We start from the raw sequence: 17,276 nt of genomic DNA, 5'->3' as shown, positions 1-17,276 counted from the left end.
GCACCGTGCCCCCCCCGAGCTGGGCTCGCGCTGCCCCCCCTCAGCCCCCCCCGAGCTGGGCTCCCGCTGCCCCCCCCAGTGCTGTTGCCCGCAGAGAGCAGTTCCCCCATGGGGGGGAAGGATCAGGATCCTGGTCCTGTCGGGGGGGGCTGTGCCCTCTCGGGGGGGGGTCCCTGGGGTGCCCCCCTGCGGCGGCCAGGCCACTACAGTGGCCACCCCCGCCCCCCTCCCCGGGGCTGGCCAAGCGCGGTCCTCCACCCTCCCAGAATCCTTCACGTCGCCCTCTTCTCTCCGCCCCTTCTCTGTGGCTGAGCAGGAGCCAGGGCAGGTTCCCGTGCGTGGGGCTGCGCCGCGCGTCTGGCACTGAGGTAGCAGGATCAGGCCCGCTGGATCCGCACGCCATGGCTCCCCCCACAGGTACCCCCAGCTGGGGAGGCGGGGCCACGTGTGGGGCCAGGGAGGGGTGAGAAGGGCTGCGTGGGGCAGGGGGAGATGGCTCTGGGGTGGGGGTTGGGCATGGAGGGGAGAGGGTGTGGAGTAGGAGGCAAAGTGTAGGGTGAGGGGAGTAGGGAGAGGGTATGGGGTTAGGGAGGGGTGGCAGTGTGTAGGGTGGGGAGAGGGAGAGCAGCGAGATCAATGTTGGGCTTGGGGAAGCAGTGTTTGGGGTCGAGGGCTGGGGGAAGGAGGATGGGAAGTTGGGGTGGGGGGCAGAGTAAAGGAGATGGGAACGGGAAGCCAGGGTGCAGGGAATGGGAAGCAGTGAGGCAGGTTTTGCTAGAATTCGATGATTGTAAGTTGGCGAGACAAGGTGCGTGAGGTGATACCTTTTATTGCACCAACGCCAGTTGAGTATAAAGTTTCACCTACCTTATCTCTCTCATATCCAGGGACCAGCTCAGCTGCAGTGGAGATCACTTGTAAATCAGAAGCTTTCCAATCCATATTGCTCTCTCTCTTTCCCTCTCATTTGGGCATCTGCTCCCGACTCTCTATTTAAACTTCCCCTGCAAATAGGGAGAGACTCCTCCCCAGCTTGTAAACTTGCCGGGCTGGAGTGAGAGAAAGCTCACTGCTGTGGAGTTACTCCCAGCAGAGTCTGGGCGGCAGCTCTGCAGCTGGGTCTGCTGCAGTCACTGGTCTCCTCATTAAGGCTACACTGAGGTGCTAAGGTGTAATCTTCCCATCACCTACCCCCTGCTGCACCAGTTCTTTGTCATTCTTTATGTGTGTTACTTTCCCCCCAAACCAAAGTTTCAAAGCTCCTCCACAGATCTCTGCCAGCCCTCCTGCCGTGTGTCTGATTGAGGGCGGGGTAATTAAGGGGTCAAGTTTTGGTTGAGGGGTTGCCATAAATGAGGGGGTGAAACATTGACTGGAAACAGTTCCGTTTACTCTTTGGTTCAAACAGATCGACTTTTCTTCTGAGCCTGTTACAGGGCATCAGTGGTATTTGCCAGACCTGTCTTTTGAGCCCCTGCCTTATTAATCTGCGGGTTAGTTCACCACACTCTTCTAGGGGAATATCTTACATGTAGATCTCTTTCCTACCTGTTCAGGTAACGTTGTGGACAGCCAGTCCCACAGACCCCCAGTGAACCGACTAAGATGGGACCTGACAGCAGAGCAAATAGAAAACATGACTGTGGAGCTGCTAGAAAGGAGCAAGCAGGTGTATGACCGGGTGGGCTCCCAGGAGCAGGGGGAGGTCTCCTATGAAAATACCCTCAAAGCTCTGGCTGATGTGGAGGTGGAATATACAGGTACGTGGACAAACAGGATTTGGCTGTTTTCTGGAACCCTCTATCGCTCTTGTCAGTAGCTGAGTGCTTTTTAGATCTTGTGCATCTCTAGTGTCTAGAATCATTGGGTTTTCCTAGCATAGCTCCACCAGCCTCTCTCTTACATATCCTCGTTGGGGTTTATACAGTGGGGCATAACTAGGAAGAATGGGATGGAATTGGATGGGAAACAGAGACAGAAAGCCAGGAAATATCTGCCTGATGGTGACTTGGCAGTGAGATGGTTTCCGAGAGGAGCTGCTGGAAGTGATTTTTAAAAGCAGCACTTAGGACTTTGGAGTTGCCTGTTGTTGCAGTATCTGGACAGAGGGTAGACAGTGTGCTGTAGGAAACAACCAGGCATCAGCAGAAAGATGATTGAGGGACTAGGGCTTTTCCATCTCTAGCTTCTATGATCAGATGTGGGATGACACACATGGGGGTGAGCTCCCTTCTCTGTGTAAACAATGTCTTTCTTTTTAGAACTACAGCTAAAATGCTGTGAAAAAATAACACTGTTTATAAATGAAGCTGGCCTCAGGGTAACACCTGTTTATTCTCAATCAGACAACCTTCCCTGCTCGCAGTATCTTTTCCCCAGTCTGACCACCGGTGGTGCAAGGGAAATGTCATGAGTTTGCACCTTCTCTGATTTTTCCACACAAAAAAAAAGTGTGTGCGGGTGGGGGGGGGGGTGGAATTCCTTACTAAGCAGAGATAGTGTTAACATCCACAGACCTGTCAGCCCTTTCCTGGCGCACCCCAATTCTTTGCTCAACAGAGAATTCTTATGGTGGGTCTATGGGGACAGCAGGGCCCTGCTGCAGGGTTTTGTTGTTCAGGGCCGCATAGAAGTTGTGGTAAGGGATATACTCCCTGCCTTTGCCTTCTGAAGTGGAAATGGGCAAGGAGAAAACAGGCTGTGGACATGGAGGCTTTGAGAAGCATCCACGCTGGAACTGCATTGTTTTAAAATGTGATTATTTGAGGTTTTGTTTTCTTTAGTCCCTCTCAAAAGACCTTCCTAACAATTAAACAATCAACAAGATCAGACTTTGGAGCACCTCCCCAAACCAAAGCACCTTCCCCCACCCTGTTGTCTTTGGCGAAAATCCAACCCTGCTGGACTTTATCTACATTAGCCATTCCCTGAGCTGCAGCAAACCCTGGGGTGGGTCCAGCTGAGCAGAGCTAGGTAACCCAGTTCTTTGTATGATGCAGCATCTGGTGCGGATTGCCCCGGTGAGGAGTTACAGTAATGAGGTTTGCTGCGGGAGGTGTCGCCCTTGAGGCAGATCCGGCACCCACAACAAAGTCACTGTGATCTTTAGGAGGGGAGAACTAGGGACTCTGTGACTGCTAGGTGCCTTGCTGGCTTGGCACAGGCATTCTCCATGCCAGTTCTGCAGTGATAGCTGGGTGCATCCTTCCCAGCCCACACTGACCTGAGGGAGAGTCTCAGGGCCCAATCCTGAACCCCCAAGTTCCTGGGAGTGGCCAACTGGATGTATGGGTATTTCCTGATTAACCAGCAGTGCTCTGTCGAGCCCTGTCTCTCCGGTTAAGCAGACAGCAGTGATTGTGCATAGGGCAGCATCTTCTAACAGGGACACATCATCTGGCCTCCACAGCATCATAGGATTTCACCTAGAACTATGGCTTGAATTCTAGTGCTCATGAAAAATGGGAGACAGGTGGCACCGGTCAGATCCAGGAGTTAGGTGGGCAACCACTGTGCGAGCTTCCCCACACCCCTCTGCCTGTGTGTCATGGCAGGCTGAGTCCCAGGCCATTTCCAAAGGGACAGGTGTCACCAACACCCCACACAGTACTGCCAAACAGAGCCATACGGTGCCTTCCATACGACACACAGATCTGGCTCTGAGACCAGGAGGCTCAACAGAGATGTCAAGGACTGAATGAGCTGCGACGGATCGAACTCCTTGCTAGAAGGGGTTGTTCTGGGTGAGGTGTGGGACGTGCCGGTGGGAGCAACCTGCCTTGTCCCTGCTTGGGCTGTGTGTTAGGCTCCAGACTGTGAAACTGGTACCTACTTCAAACACTAACCCTGTAGCGCTCCGGGGCCCTTGCTACAGTCTGAGCTCCTGGCTTTGTCGTTTCAGTTCAGAGGAACATGCTGGACTTCCCCCAGCATGTCTCCCCTCGCAAAGATATCCGCACGGCCAGCACGGAGGCAGACAAAAAGCTCTCGGATTTCGACGTGGAGATGAGCATGAGGCAGGACGTATACCAGAGGATCGTCTGGCTCCAGGTTCAGAGGAAGGGGGGAAGGATAACCTGGGTGGCTCACAGTGCTGAGAAGACAACAGGCCCAGCATCCCAACAGGGAGTATACAAGGACCTCCCTATCATTTCAATGAGTCCCTCTCCCTACTGTCTGTCCTATTACAATGTGAGGGCAATATCGTTTAGTAGTTAAAACAAAAGACTGGGGAATTGAGGCTTCTGGGATCTAGTCTCAGCTCTGATGCACTGTTTGAGCTTGAGAAGCCCCGTCCCTTTGTTGTGCCTCAGTTTCCTCATCTTTAAAATGAGGCTGATGACCTTGACCTACATCCCATGGAGGCTCAGGGTTGGCTAATGATTTGTAAAGTTGGGATCTATGTTGAAAATAATCTAGTGGGGACCAGCCTCTTGAATCTAACCCTTCTACAGGGGGTGTTTCCTCTAGTTCGGGGTCCGCAGACATTGAAACAGACCATGCGTAGGACCTACACAAATAACTTGCTGTGGCTGCGTCACAGCTGTAGATTAGCCAACCCCTCTCCCTGCACTGTCGCCCCTTCAGCTCTGGATGCTCCCCCTTTTTGTCTGACAGGAGAAAGTGGAAAGTGCTTCCCTGAGGCCAGAAGCGAAGAGGTATCTAGAGAGGCTGATTAAGCTGGGTAAACGAAATGGCCTTCACCTCCCGGAGGAGATGCAGGAGGTGAGACTGTCACTAGTGTGGTAAATAGCTGTACAGGGGGTGGCTACGGTTAAAGGAGTGTGATCTTGTGGCTAGACCAGAAGGCTGTCAGCCCGGACTCCTGGGTTCTATTCCTGGCTCTGTCACTGACTCAGGGCAAGTGAAGTTTTCCCTCCTGTAAGGTGGGGATAATGGCACCTGTCAATCTGGGGAGCTAATCTCTGTACCCTTTGGGATCCCAGGCTGAAGAGAGTCAAAGTAGAATGTAGCAACCTAGGAATGACAGCAGCCCCCAGCCTGAGAGCAATGGTAACTGTGAAGTTTGCATGTGAGGGGCAGAGGTTCTGTAAGGAAGCTAGGAAACAGTGAGCAGATTTAGCTTGACTAGGGTAACCCGCATCTCATGGGCTGCACTGCGGCAGAAAGGGCTAGAGGGCAGTTGAGGGACTTGACAAGCAGGGGAAATGAAATTAGCTGATGGCTGGATGGACCTTGAACACCCACCGCTCCTTGAGTTGGCCACAAACAGACGGGCCCGGGGCGTGATGGCTGGGTTTCCACCAGGCATGAGCAGAGATTTCCTGTCCTGGGTTGAGATCTCTGTATCTCTGCACAGCCGGCCCCGTTTGGAGAAAAGCCAGTAACAGGGAACCGGGTGCGCAGAGAACTGACCACGCATGGCAAACAGCGATGCTCAGCTTCCTCCCCCAATTTAGTTGTGCCTGATGACGTGTCTCTATATATTTTTTCAAAAGAAAATCAAAGCCATTAAGAAAAGGCTGAGCCTGCTCTGCATCGACTTCAACAAGAACCTGAATGAAGACACCACCTACCTGCCCTTCTCCAAGGAGGAACTGGGTAAGGGCTGCTTGCGGTCGAGGATCCAGGCCTACTGGCACCTCCAGGAAGGTTTGCTTCTGACGCTAAGGCTCCAGGCATTGGTTCGTCTCTCTTCTGTGATGATAACCCGTCTCCGAGCTCGCTCTCTAACTGCTCGATCAAGCGGAAATCTGCCAGTAGAAATAACTGGCAGCTGCTGCTGGCCCGAGCTTGCTTCGGTCCAGGTGAAGCAGCGTGAGAGTTGCCAGTTACACCCAGCTACAAAGCCCCTTTTGGCTGGTGTGCTCACCCGTTTGCAGGGAAGATGTACCTTCCTGTGCTTCCTGGCTAAGCCCCCCAGAGCGCCCTGCGGGGATCTGCAGGTAATCCTCGAAGTCCACCCGTCTTTGTCTCCTCTCCTTCTGCAGGGGGGCTCCCCGAGGACTTCCTGAACTCCCTGGAGAAGACAGAGGATGGCAAGCTGAAGGTCACCCTGAAGTACCCGCACTATTTCCCCCTCATGAAGAAATGCTACTTGCCTGGGACAAGGAGGAAGGTGGAGGAAATGTTCAACTCCAGGTGCAAGGAGGTAGGTGGAGGAAGGTTTTGGGGCAGATCTCCTGAGCACGCAAACCTGCTAGCTTAGAGCACAGCACTGGCTTTCACCCTAAGCCACAGCCTCCCATCCCAGCCATTGACGTGGGGACCAAGCGCCAGAGAGTGTTTCCATATGTAGGTCACTCGTGCCAGTTGTGGCCCGGAGCCCCTTGGTGTCACACTGGCCAAGATCAGGGGCGTCTGCAGGGCACCATCATCTGAGGACAGTTCAGTGGCCCAGGGGCCTGCGCCACCCAACCCACCATCCCAATGAGCATTCTCAGTGGAGAAGCCAAGGGCTCGAATGAGTGATGGAGGCTCTGGCTGGGCTGTCTGGTTTTGTGGGGGTCCTAGCCTAGCCTTTGGGTATGAGGGGACTAACCTGCTGCTGCTTTCCTGGGGTGGCTGCTCTGTTCCACCTCGGCCTTCGTGCCTCCTCTCTGCCCAGTACTTCCAGCTCCACGAGCTGAGCTTTCTCCTTTGTTGCAGGAGAACTACTTGATCCTCAAGGAACTGGTGGACCTGCGGGCTCAGAAATCCAACCTCCTGGGCTTCGACACTCACGCTGATTTCGTGCTGGAAATGAACATGGTGAAAACCAGCAAGACCGTGGCTTCCTTCTTAGGTACCGCACCTGGCTTTGGAAAGGGAGGGGCTGGGTTTTCCGGCACACCCTGCTCTCATGCTTCTTCCCCCTCTTGGTCTGTCCAGATGAGCTGGCCCAGAAGCTGAAGCCCCTGGGGGAGAAGGAGCGGGCCGTGATCCTGGACCTGAAGAAGAAAGAGTGCAAGAAGCGGGACTTGGAGTTTGACGCCTGCATCAACGCGTGGGACATGCGCTACTACATGAACCAGGTGGAGGAGACCAAGTACAGCGTGGACCAGAACCTGCTGAAGGAGTATTTCCCCATGCAGGTGGTCACCGCTGGCCTGCTGGAGATCTACCAGGAGCTGCTGGGCCTCAACTTCCACCTGGAGGAGCATGCCCAGGTCTGGCACGAGGACGTCCAGCTCTACTCGGTGAAGGACATCGCCTCGGGCAAGACCATTGGGCAGTTCTACCTGGATTTGTACCCCCGGTGAGCCCCCCGTCACACCAGAGCGAGGGAGATGGGCTTAGGGCTGGATCCTGCAGGGCCCCTTGGGGACGGTGGATCTTGCAACCCAGGCACATGGGGGAAACTCCTGCGCCCCCTTTGGAGTGACAGGAGTCTGTCTGCAGGAGGGTTCTGGGCTCTGGACTCCTTCCCAGTATGACTGTGGAGCCGGTTGCCTATGGCTAGTCGGGCGGGGTGTACGGTGCTGCCACTTGAGGGCAGGAGCTGTTTGTGGCTCTCTCCTTGTGCCACCTGTCCCTGGCAGTACATCAGCACTGCCCGCCTGCCTCTCAGAGCGGCCTTAGCTTTATCCCTGCAATCAGCAGGGCCTGACTACAAGGTGACGGCATATGGTGCTGAGTGGGGTTTCCCACCGTCACCTAGAAGCTCTCCATTGCGCCTTGCTCTGGGGTGTGTTCCTTGTCTGACACCTCCATCAGGCCCAGCCCTGGGGTGTTTTCCCCATCCGTTCTGAGCTGCAGTGGCAGCCACCCCCACAGCTGCCAGAGAAGCCCTGAATCCCACATCCCTACAGCCTCTCTCTTGTCTCTGGTGGGTGCCTGACCTCCTCTCCCACCAAAGTAGCACAACAAGCGCTGAACATCCAGTTACCCTATATAACTCACCCTGGGGAGATGGCAGCTGGGGGGCTTCGCCATCCCAAACCACTTGCTAGGGTCAGCTTGAGTTCTGCTATGGGATTGGATCTGTACCTTGATGCCGATGGAGAAGGAACAGGGGTGCGGTTGGTCCAGCCGATCCCAGCGAGCCCTTGGCCTGCACGAATCCGTCAGTGCCTTGTATGCTCTCTGGGTGACGAGGCTGGGCTGGATTCCGTCTGACAGTCTCCTCCACCCACTCCAGGGAGGGGAAGTACGGGCACGCGGCCTGCTTCGGCCTGCAGCCAGGCTGCCTGCTGCCGGACTCCAGCCGGCAGATCTCCGTTGCTGCCATGGTAGCCAACTTCACCAAGCCCACTCCGGACGCACCGTCCCTGCTGCAGCACGACGAGGTGGAGACCTACTTCCATGAGTTCGGCCATGTCATGCACCAGCTCTGCTCGCAGGTAAGGGCAGGGCCGCATGGGGGGCAGTGGGACTCGCTCCTCCTAGCGCCACAGAACGTTGCAAGGGAGATGACTGGAGCACTGGCCACAGCCAGGCAGAGAGCAAGGGGTGCAGACATCCTCCTGCACAGCTCTGCCCGTGGCTCTTGATCCTGATTCGCAGTTCCTCCTGCTAACCCAGCCATGGACCCCCCACCATCACCGCTCTGCCGGTGCCCCTCAATCCCGACCTGCAGCTCCTCCAACACGCTGCTGTCCCACCCAACTCTGCCCATGAGCCGCAGCTCCCACTTTGCCAATCCATTGTCACACTCACGTGGTAGCTGACTGTTGTGTCACGCAGTGCGGTGACTTGGGACAAGCCTGAGAGCAGCAAACTCATCTCACTTATGATGGAGGCTCTACATTCCAATCTCCATGCTTGCCAAGCCCGGTCATTTAATTAGGGGCTTCCAGTGGCCAGCTGGGGCTATTCTGCTGGGTTGGGTTATTCCTCACCCCCAGGTGGGCACTGCCTGGGGCAGGGGGGATCTGGGTCACTGCTCTGTCCCCGCTCTGACTGGGTTGCCTTGTAACAGCATGTGTCTCTTGTAGGCAGAGTTTGCCATGTTCAGCGGGACCCATGTGGAGCGGGACTTTGTTGAAGCCCCGTCTCAGATGCTGGAGAACTGGGTGTGGGAGAAGGAGCCCCTGGTGCGCATGTCCAAACACTACAAAACTGGCAGTCCCATGCCCGACGGACTGCTGGAGAAGCTCATCCAATCCAGGCAGGCGAACACAGGTAGGAGCCATGGTGCTCTGCCCTCCCTCCCGAATTGGGGTCAGCCTTTTCTCGTCCCTCTGCTGTGCTGGGTGGGGTTGGCAGGGAAGGAACCCACTTGTGATCATTAGCAGTCATGGGGCAGGAGAGGCTGCAGGTCCGGATTGAGGGGCGTGAGTGGGGGGCTCAGCACTGGAATAGTGGGAGGTTGCAGGACAGGCTTGGCGGGGGGGTCTTGGCAGAGCTTGGAGGGTAGGGAGCAGGTACTTGCAGCAGTCTTTGCCGGCTGTTACCCACCCACCGTGGCCTCCCTGCGGAGGCGCTGTCTGGCTCACCCTTTGCCTCCCTCTCCACTCCTGTGACAGGGCTGTTCAACTTGCGTCAGATCGTCCTGGCGAAGGTGGACCAGGCCCTTCACACCCAGACGAAGGCAGACCCCGTGGAGGAGTACACCCGGCTGTGCGAGGAGGTGCTGGGCATCCCTGCCACCCCAGGTAGCCACCTGGCACTGATGGGCATGTTGGTTCTACAGGCTCTGGGGAGAGGGGCTGTGGCTGCTCCCGCCCAGTCAATGGTAAAATCTTCTCTCTGAAGATCATGTCAAGGGGCAGGAGCTTTTCCTCTCTTCCTGGCCTACTGCCTCCGCACGGTCCAGGGCAGACTCTCAAAACACCCGGTGCCAGCTGGGCAAAAGACCAGCAGAAATGGCTCCCCTGTACCCCACAGCTGGGGGCTAGAGCCACTGACTATTCCTAGCCCCAGCCTATAAAGGCAGTTTTGCTTCACTCTGCTTCCCCACTTGCCTTGGGCATGTCAGCCACAGTTAGGGCGGCATGTCCAGGAGCGCTGGGCTCGGGGAACAAGCTGTTCTCTCCATTGGGAGCAGCGTTAAGCCAGTGCTGAGCATGGTGGAAAATCCCCCCCTCCCCCCCCCGATGTTTTTCCCCCCTGAGATCACAGGGAAGTTGATTTGGTGCCTGGGCTGGTAAATTTCCAAATCGGGTTTTTGCAGCTTGAATCAATGATGTCATCGTCCGGTGTCTCTCCCCTTCCCCTGCGCCTGCCCACTCCTCAGGCAGTTGTCTCAGTGCCCAACTCCTGAAGCACGTCTCATCAGCAGGCCACACGTCTGTCTTAATTCCCAAGGTACGAACATGCTGGCCACGTTTGGCCACCTGGCTGGAGGCTACGATGCCCAGTACTATGGCTACCTCTGGAGTGAAGTGTATTCCATGGACATGTTCCACACGCGCTTCAAGCAGGAGGGGATCATGAACTGTAAGGTAATGGACGCTCCTGTCTGTCTGTCTCCCCAATGTGCTGCCTGCTGTGGGAATATCGGCCCCGCAGGACGGATGAGGTGGTCCGTGGGGAGACCCTCCCTGGCTGTAATCAGCCCAGAGCATGCAGAGGTGCTTAGCACAGGCAGCAGTATTGAGGGATGAGAGCGCTCTCCCTCGCTGGTCTCCCATGCCCTGATCCTTCCTCCCTCTCTGTCTCCCCTTCCCCCTCCCGGCCCGTCTCCCCCTGCAGGTGGGCATGGATTACAGGAACTACATCCTGCGTCCCGGGGGGTCCGTGGATGCGTGTGACATGTTGAGGAAGTTCCTGGGTCGAGACCCCAAGCAGGATGCCTTCCTGGCCAGTAAAGGACTGAAGGTTGAGTCCAGCTCACTGCCTTCTGCCTGCTGAAAACCCGCCCGCTGCCCTGTGAGTAGAGCCAGCTCCTGTGTCTGCGAACCCGTCCTCCTGAGCCAGAGAACCAAGCAGCACCAGACTCCTCTGTCATCCAAACACCCGCCGGGTGGGCTGACACCGCGGCTGCTCTTCGTCCCCAGAGCGAACGTAGGGCCTTCGGCAGAGGGGTTTAGCTGTGGCGCTGCCATTTCCCCTCTCTGGAATGACAGCTGTGCCACAAGGAGGGCGGCGCAATCTGTCACCCTTTGGCGCGGGTGTGTGTGTGTGCGTGTGTTATAAGTAGCCCATACAAATTGGCTTGAAGCTGAAACTTTGCACCCACAGTGTCTGCACCAGGGTGCAGCTCAGGAAGGGGTGGGGGGGTGTTAAAAATTGGATTCACCATTTTAGAAGTGGCACCGTTGTTTAAGCTGAGAATTCCCCAGCCCTCCGCTTATTTTGTGCCCGAAGGTAGAATCGCGGCTCTGCCCGTAAAGCAAACGAATAGAGAGAGAACTAAAGAGCAGGGAGGATTTGGGCTCGGTCTCCTCTCCAGTGGGCAGATTGGAAACCTCTGAATAAACCCAGCTGTGAGGCCAAGGTGTAAAAAGCCACGAAGTGCACTTGCGCTACCTTACTAGTCTCGCTCACCCCAAAAGGAATATTCCCCTCCACACTACAAGCCTGCCGGGCGAGTGGGGTGTTAGTCCCCTCCCACCCCAGCATCACCACCTGGGTGGAGGAGACTCCACTCAGACCTTCCCCCGTTTTGTTTTGATCAAAGCAAATGAAATTCCAGCCCATGTCAGAAGGAGGCGCTGTCCCCTCTCCTCCTCTTCCTCCCCTGGTGGGTGAGTGTATTCAGAGCTGGAAGAGATCCCACCCTGCAAAGGAACCAAGCTCCCTCCTCTGGGCGGTCAATACTTTGCAAGCTCAGACACTAACAACGCTGTGGGAGGTGTCAATATTGTTATATTACTGGGCTGCTGCAGCTCCGTAAGCAGAGGTTGGTGCAGGAAGCGGGGGGCACAGACGCAGGACAGCAACGTGGCCCACAGGGATACGAAGACCTAGGGGCTAGTGACCTGGCTGGGGATCCTTTGATGTCAGCCTGGGGGGCTGGTGAAAGTCAGCCGGCTCAGGGCCCTGTTTGCGCTGCAATGGAACCTGTGTGAGCAGTGACTCCATCCGCCCCCGGGTACGGCCTAGTGCAGAGAGGCCAGTGCTGGCACCATGTGCCTCCCTCGCTGTCTGGCCGCCTCTAACACTGCTCGCAGGCTGGTGTCAGAGGTGTTGGTCTCCCCCTGCAATCCAGGCGTCTGGCGGTGGGGCACTCAGACCCTCCACTGACTGACTGACGCATCTATTATGAAACACTCCATTGTGTTGGAAGCAGTAGGCTGGGGCTGTGACGCAGTCCCTCCACCCCACCCCGAGATGGCTAACCGCTATCTTTGCTCCTTTCAGCAAGGTCCCTTTTTGGTCTAGTGTTTTGCTGTGCTGCGTAAAACCAAGCAGGGAGACGATTCAGCTCCTTGTACAGTGATCCAGCTGAGTTGCATCGTCTACTCTCCCCGCTGCTTCTCCTCAGGGACGGTAGAAAACCACAGCAGATTCGGGCTAAAACTGTTCTCCCTCCATATCTGAAATTTCACGCCAGGCGTATTCTATAGCACTTGAGTTCTACGCTTGTATAGTCTAATAGTAGATGTAAGATGGGGAGAGTCACTGGAAATATTTATTAGCTGCTTAATGTCAATTACTGCTGCTGCCGGACCGAGTGTTACAGAAAAGCCCTGTGAACTGCCGGGCAGGAATCTCACCTACTTCTTTAGTGGATGCTCTTTTAAGCATCGCTTTTAAGGACTGTAGCAAAGCGTGAATTCATTTAAATGGTACAAGCCTCCCACTAGGGTAAGATTTGAGGGATAAATGATTCTTATCCACACTCCCTTTTCCCTGTGCTTATGCCCTCTGTTGATCCATCTCTGTTCTAACTGCCTTTGGTAAATGGGGTTAAAAACCAAAATCCCAAATAACCAACCATTTTATTTTCTATCTGAAATTTCCCCCCAAACTCCCCCGCCCTGGGCAGGGAAAGGCGAGCGCAGACAGAGAGAGGTGCAAAGTTTTTAAAAGTTGTCACTGAATTTGAGCTCCTCAATTGTGGGGGATCCAACTTGAGCCCCTCAGGGCTTGACTTTTCTTTTTTTTTTTTTTTTTTTTTTTTTTCTTCCCTGAGGGTGTTGATTTCAGCTGGAACAGTGGGTGCCCGGTGCTGCTGTTGGACCTTTCTGCCAACGTGTGCCACTCTTGTCAAAAGAACAGCCATAGTTGTGTTTTTTGCTTCGGCTTAAAGGGTCCCCATTCATGTAAAACTCACACTTCCGCCTGGATTAAAAAATCTGGGGGTTGGTGGATATTTTCCCTATGTTTTCACTAGGGATGTAAATATTGGTTTAAAAAGTTAACTGATTAAATGATTGAAATGCTATCGGTTAACTGGTTAACCATTAACTGATGTTGCTCTGGCAGGGCGGCAGGGTCTAGGGTCCTGCCGGGACCACTCCAGCCCACCTGATGCGGTGCTGTGTCCTGCCCAACACGGCTGGACCTGCTCCAGGTGTCCCACCCGGCCCGGCGCAGCCAGGGCTGGAGTCCCGCTAGCCGATGTGGCCAGCTGTGGGGCTTAACGGTTAAGGTCTGGTTAATAGTAAGCCTAATGCTTACTGGTTAACCTTTTACATCCCTTGTTTTCACCCCCACCCTGTGCATCTGACAGCAGGTCATGAAACTGATTTCAGCGGGGCCAGGATGTCACCCACCGTTCTGATCCTCTCTGGTCAGTTTGCCTTGTTGGGGGTTTCTCAGTAACAGGAGAGAGAAATATTTTGTTTCTCCACCAAGGATAACGAGAGTGTAAACAATCACCCAAATTGGAGAAGGCCCCAGGGATTGGGGTAGAAACTGCAACCGCTTGTGATTCTACTCTTTTACCAGACTCGATTTCAGGACGTCTTTGCCCCTTTAACAACCTTCACATTTACCGTGCCCAGCTCAGGAGCTCGCCCCCAACCCATGCCCCGAGAAACAGCGTCCACCCGTGCTGCTGTTAGGCAGCTGGGTGCAGCTCTGTCTGCAAATCCTGGCTGAGCAGATTTACGGGGAAGGGTTTTGGGCAGTGGGGAAGGATAGAAACCAAACTCTGGCAGTTTAGCTGCGTGTGGGAGATGGCAGGATCTGTCACTTGCAGGCCGTCCCTGCCACCTCCTGACTTTCCGATTTTCCATTCTTCCTGATCTCCCTGTGCGCGGCTCATTCTCTAGTGGGTGAAGGTGTTTTCTGGTGCTTCTGTTGACATGGTAGCTGCTGCAAACATGATCAGGACAGGACCCCTGGCTGCAGTCTGTCCAGCCCACCCTCTTTGAATTGCAAATCAACCCCTCTTAAGTTCCACCTTCAGCTTCCTTTGAGTCTCATTCCCTTCTCCTGCTGTGAACATCAGAAGGGCTCAGTGGCTGTTGCATGGTGGTTACATCTCTGCTGTTACCCAGAGACCTGTCGCCATGTACAGCCAAATGTGTTGAGATGCTGAGCGCCCTGGACACAGGATTGGAATGTTATCTGCTGTAGAAATCTGGGCAGCGCTGTGGGATAGGTTCTGCTGGATCTCTCCGTTAGATCTTTGAAACAAAGCATCCCTCCCCCCCCTTCAGATTGTTTTAAATTCTGCCCCCCCGCCCCCTTCTGTATTTATTTGTATAAAGGAATCGTGGCTTTTCCCCTCCCCGCCTGGCTTAGTATTCACCAAGAAAAATCCAGACACAGAAAAGGATCCGCAAAAATTGCTTCACAAGCCATGCAGGTGAAACCACCTGTGCAGTCCTACCTCCCTGCCTCTTCTGGTGACTGGGGAAGGTGAGCGGATGTGGGATCCTTGCTCGGCCTCCCAGCCTTCCATCCCGGGGCTGGGTGTGTAAGAAGGGGTGTGGCCCCTTGGTGCCGTTGTGCACTTTACATGCATTTTCTCTCCTCCGTTCTAGACAGAAACTCTGTCTCTGGGCGTCTGTGCACACATGGCTCGTGGCTGTTATGTATCAGTAGTGTGGGGTGGGTTTCTTTAAGTGTCAAGTTTCTGGGATTAAGGGATCTGCCTTTTGACCTCCTTCCCCTGACCCCTTAAACCCACTTAGTCTTTTTACTGACTAGGCTGGCATGGGATAAACTCTGCGCCTTCCTGTCTTCTAACCAGACCTCTGTGCTGCTCCTCTCAGAGCTCGCCTTGGCAGTTTGCATGCAGGGGCTCGAATTCGGGTCCGGACCCTCCCTATCGTCCCACAGAACCCAGCAAACGCTGTGGCAATCTGCACTCAAGGCAGGCTCAGGACTGGAATAACAGTGTGGCTCTAAACTGTTGGTAGCCTGTGTGGTGCCCTCTCGAAGCAGGGAGTCCTTGTCCCCTCACTTTCACTGGAATTGACTCTCATGCCCCGTGACAAGGATCAAACCCATACTGCTGTGGGCACCCTGGTCTCGGAGTGTGGCCGCTTTCCCCTTGGCCCCGTTTCGCCTCTCTCGATCCAGCCGGGGCAGAGGTCAGGTTGTTTTCCGTTAATCTCCCAGGCCAGGGTGGTGCGGGTGGAGTTTTGTAACAGTCACGTCCAGCCGTGCTTGTTACCGGGGTAGGATTTTACATGTTCCTAGTACTAATAAAGAGTTTTCTGAGCTGATGTCACTCAGTCTCTGCCAAGGCCTCCTCGTGAGAACATTGGGGAAAGAGAAAGGGAAGGCTTCTGGTGGGCTTCAGCAGGACTTCTGGCTTTGGTGAGAGCAAACCTCAGAATCTCTAATATATTTATCATCGCAGCATGGCTGGGCTGTTCTCCCCATTGTGCAGATGGGAGTATTGAGGTTAAGTGGCTTGCCCCAGGTCACAGGGAGACTGTGGCAGACCAGGAATCGAACCTGGGGCTTCCATGTCCTAAGTTAGCACTCATCAGCCTTCCTCCCTCTTTCCACCCTTATACCTCCTTAAATTACAAGGTTGATCATTCTCCTGTGTGCTGCAGTTGCTCCTAGCAGCCCCAGTCACGTGCCAGGGCTCCACTGTGCTAGGCCCTGTATAAACCCAGAATAAAGAGCTGGGCCCTGCTCTGCAGAGCTCTGAAGAATCAGACACTGAACAATCAAGTGTTTTATTTCACAACCCAGGTCCTAAAATGTGTCTCATGGCTACACCTCTCCCCACACGGCCGTTCCCCGCTGCAGCGCATTGCACGGTGCTGGGATCACAGGGGCTTTGAGCATGGATGTCCGGGGCTGCAGAAAGCACTTCTGCCCTGCAGGGGGCAGCCTGCAGCTGCTTTCTGCCCCGTGCACTTCCCATGCAGATGTGTCTGGGCTTCGGGCATGTCCTTTAGTCTCCAGGACTCAGAGCTTGGGGCCTGGCCTGGCTTCTATTTTTGGAGCAGTTTAGGAGGGTGGCTGCTGTGGGGGAGAGGATCAGGTTTTCCCGTCCCAGCTGGGAGTCGGGACCACAAGGCGACGAGGCCTGCCACAGCTCTAGCGGGAATGCGGCTTCCCTGGCTAGCCAGGGCTAGACGGGATGGATTCCAGAGCTTGCCGCCGTCTGGGCTTCTTCCACCCGAAATAAGGCGGGTGGGGCTGGGGCCGTGGGCAGGATCACCTTGGCCATCGCTGACCTTTGCATTCCTCTGTTCCTGTCCCTCCCCCCGAACCAACACCCCCAGTGCAGCTTATCGCTTTACAAACAGCTCTGCGTGCTTGGCATGCGCCCGGGCATTGTGTTCAGGCCGGGGGCAGCCGAGGCTCTGACAAAGTCAGCCAAAGAACCCCCCCTTCTACCCCTTGGGAGCTGGAGACGGGCTCTGCTATTTGTACCTCCTGACGGCCCCATCTGGGTCTTACCTGCAACTCTAGCTGGTGCGCCTGGGCCTCGTTCTAACCCTGGTGGGGCTGTCAGGCAGGCTGTGCCAAGCCAAGGAGGGGTATCGCCTAGAGGTGGGGGCAGCCTGCACTCAGGCCTGCTCGGATTGCCGGGGATGCTCTTGCAGCCGGTTCCTCTGGCACGTGCTGGAGCCCAGGAGCAGAAACCAAGGCAGATCTAGCTGCTTAATGGAGACTCTCCCTCCCACAGCGAATCTGGCCCTCGTACAGCCCCTAGCGCAATGTGGCCTTCATCTCCCCAGGGCCCACCTGTGCCAGGCATGCTGTTTGCCAGCCTCCTACCTGCCTGCAGCTCTTATGCCATCCCCGGGGGCTGCTTTGTCTGCTGGGGGTGTTGGGGTCTGGCTGTTCTAAGCCATGCCCCCTGCATGCCCTGGTGGTGAAAGAACCCAGCCCTGCAGCAGCGCTCCGGTGGCACAACCGTGAACATGAGCCCTGCGGTGCCATGCTCGCGGTGCCATGCTCCCTGCACCATGCAGCCTGCCAGCCCATGAGCTCTCTGGGTGGTGCCTGATTGTAATGGGGAAGGTTGGGCATTACCTCATGAGCAGTAGCAGCCTGGGGTATTTGCCCCCGCGTCAGGGCGTGTG

The 17,276-nt window shown here is 55.4% G+C and overlaps 1 protein-coding gene across 1 annotated transcript; it reads left to right on the top strand.

Annotated features, from left to right (window-relative positions):
• Window positions 1-273: 273 nt before the first annotated feature.
• THOP1 (thimet oligopeptidase 1) lies at window positions 274-15,449 on the top strand. Its single transcript, XM_050933903.1, has 13 exons — window positions 274-417; window positions 1,557-1,760; window positions 3,902-4,050; window positions 4,618-4,725; window positions 5,460-5,562; window positions 5,952-6,112; window positions 6,610-6,745; window positions 6,832-7,198; window positions 8,081-8,282; window positions 8,877-9,063; window positions 9,408-9,536; window positions 10,189-10,325; window positions 10,576-15,449. The coding sequence occupies exons 1-13, from the start codon at window positions 402-404 to the stop codon at window positions 10,732-10,734; spliced, it is 2,058 nt and encodes a 685-aa protein (XP_050789860.1). The 5' UTR covers window positions 274-401; the 3' UTR covers window positions 10,735-15,449.
• Window positions 15,450-17,276: the final 1,827 nt, after the last annotated feature.

Source organism: Gopherus flavomarginatus, chromosome 24 (assembly GCF_025201925.1).
Source record: "Gopherus flavomarginatus isolate rGopFla2 chromosome 24, rGopFla2.mat.asm, whole genome shotgun sequence".
In the NCBI taxonomy this organism is placed as follows: Eukaryota; Metazoa; Chordata; order Testudines; family Testudinidae; genus Gopherus; species Gopherus flavomarginatus.
This window is presented reverse-complemented; position numbering and strand designations above follow the sequence as displayed.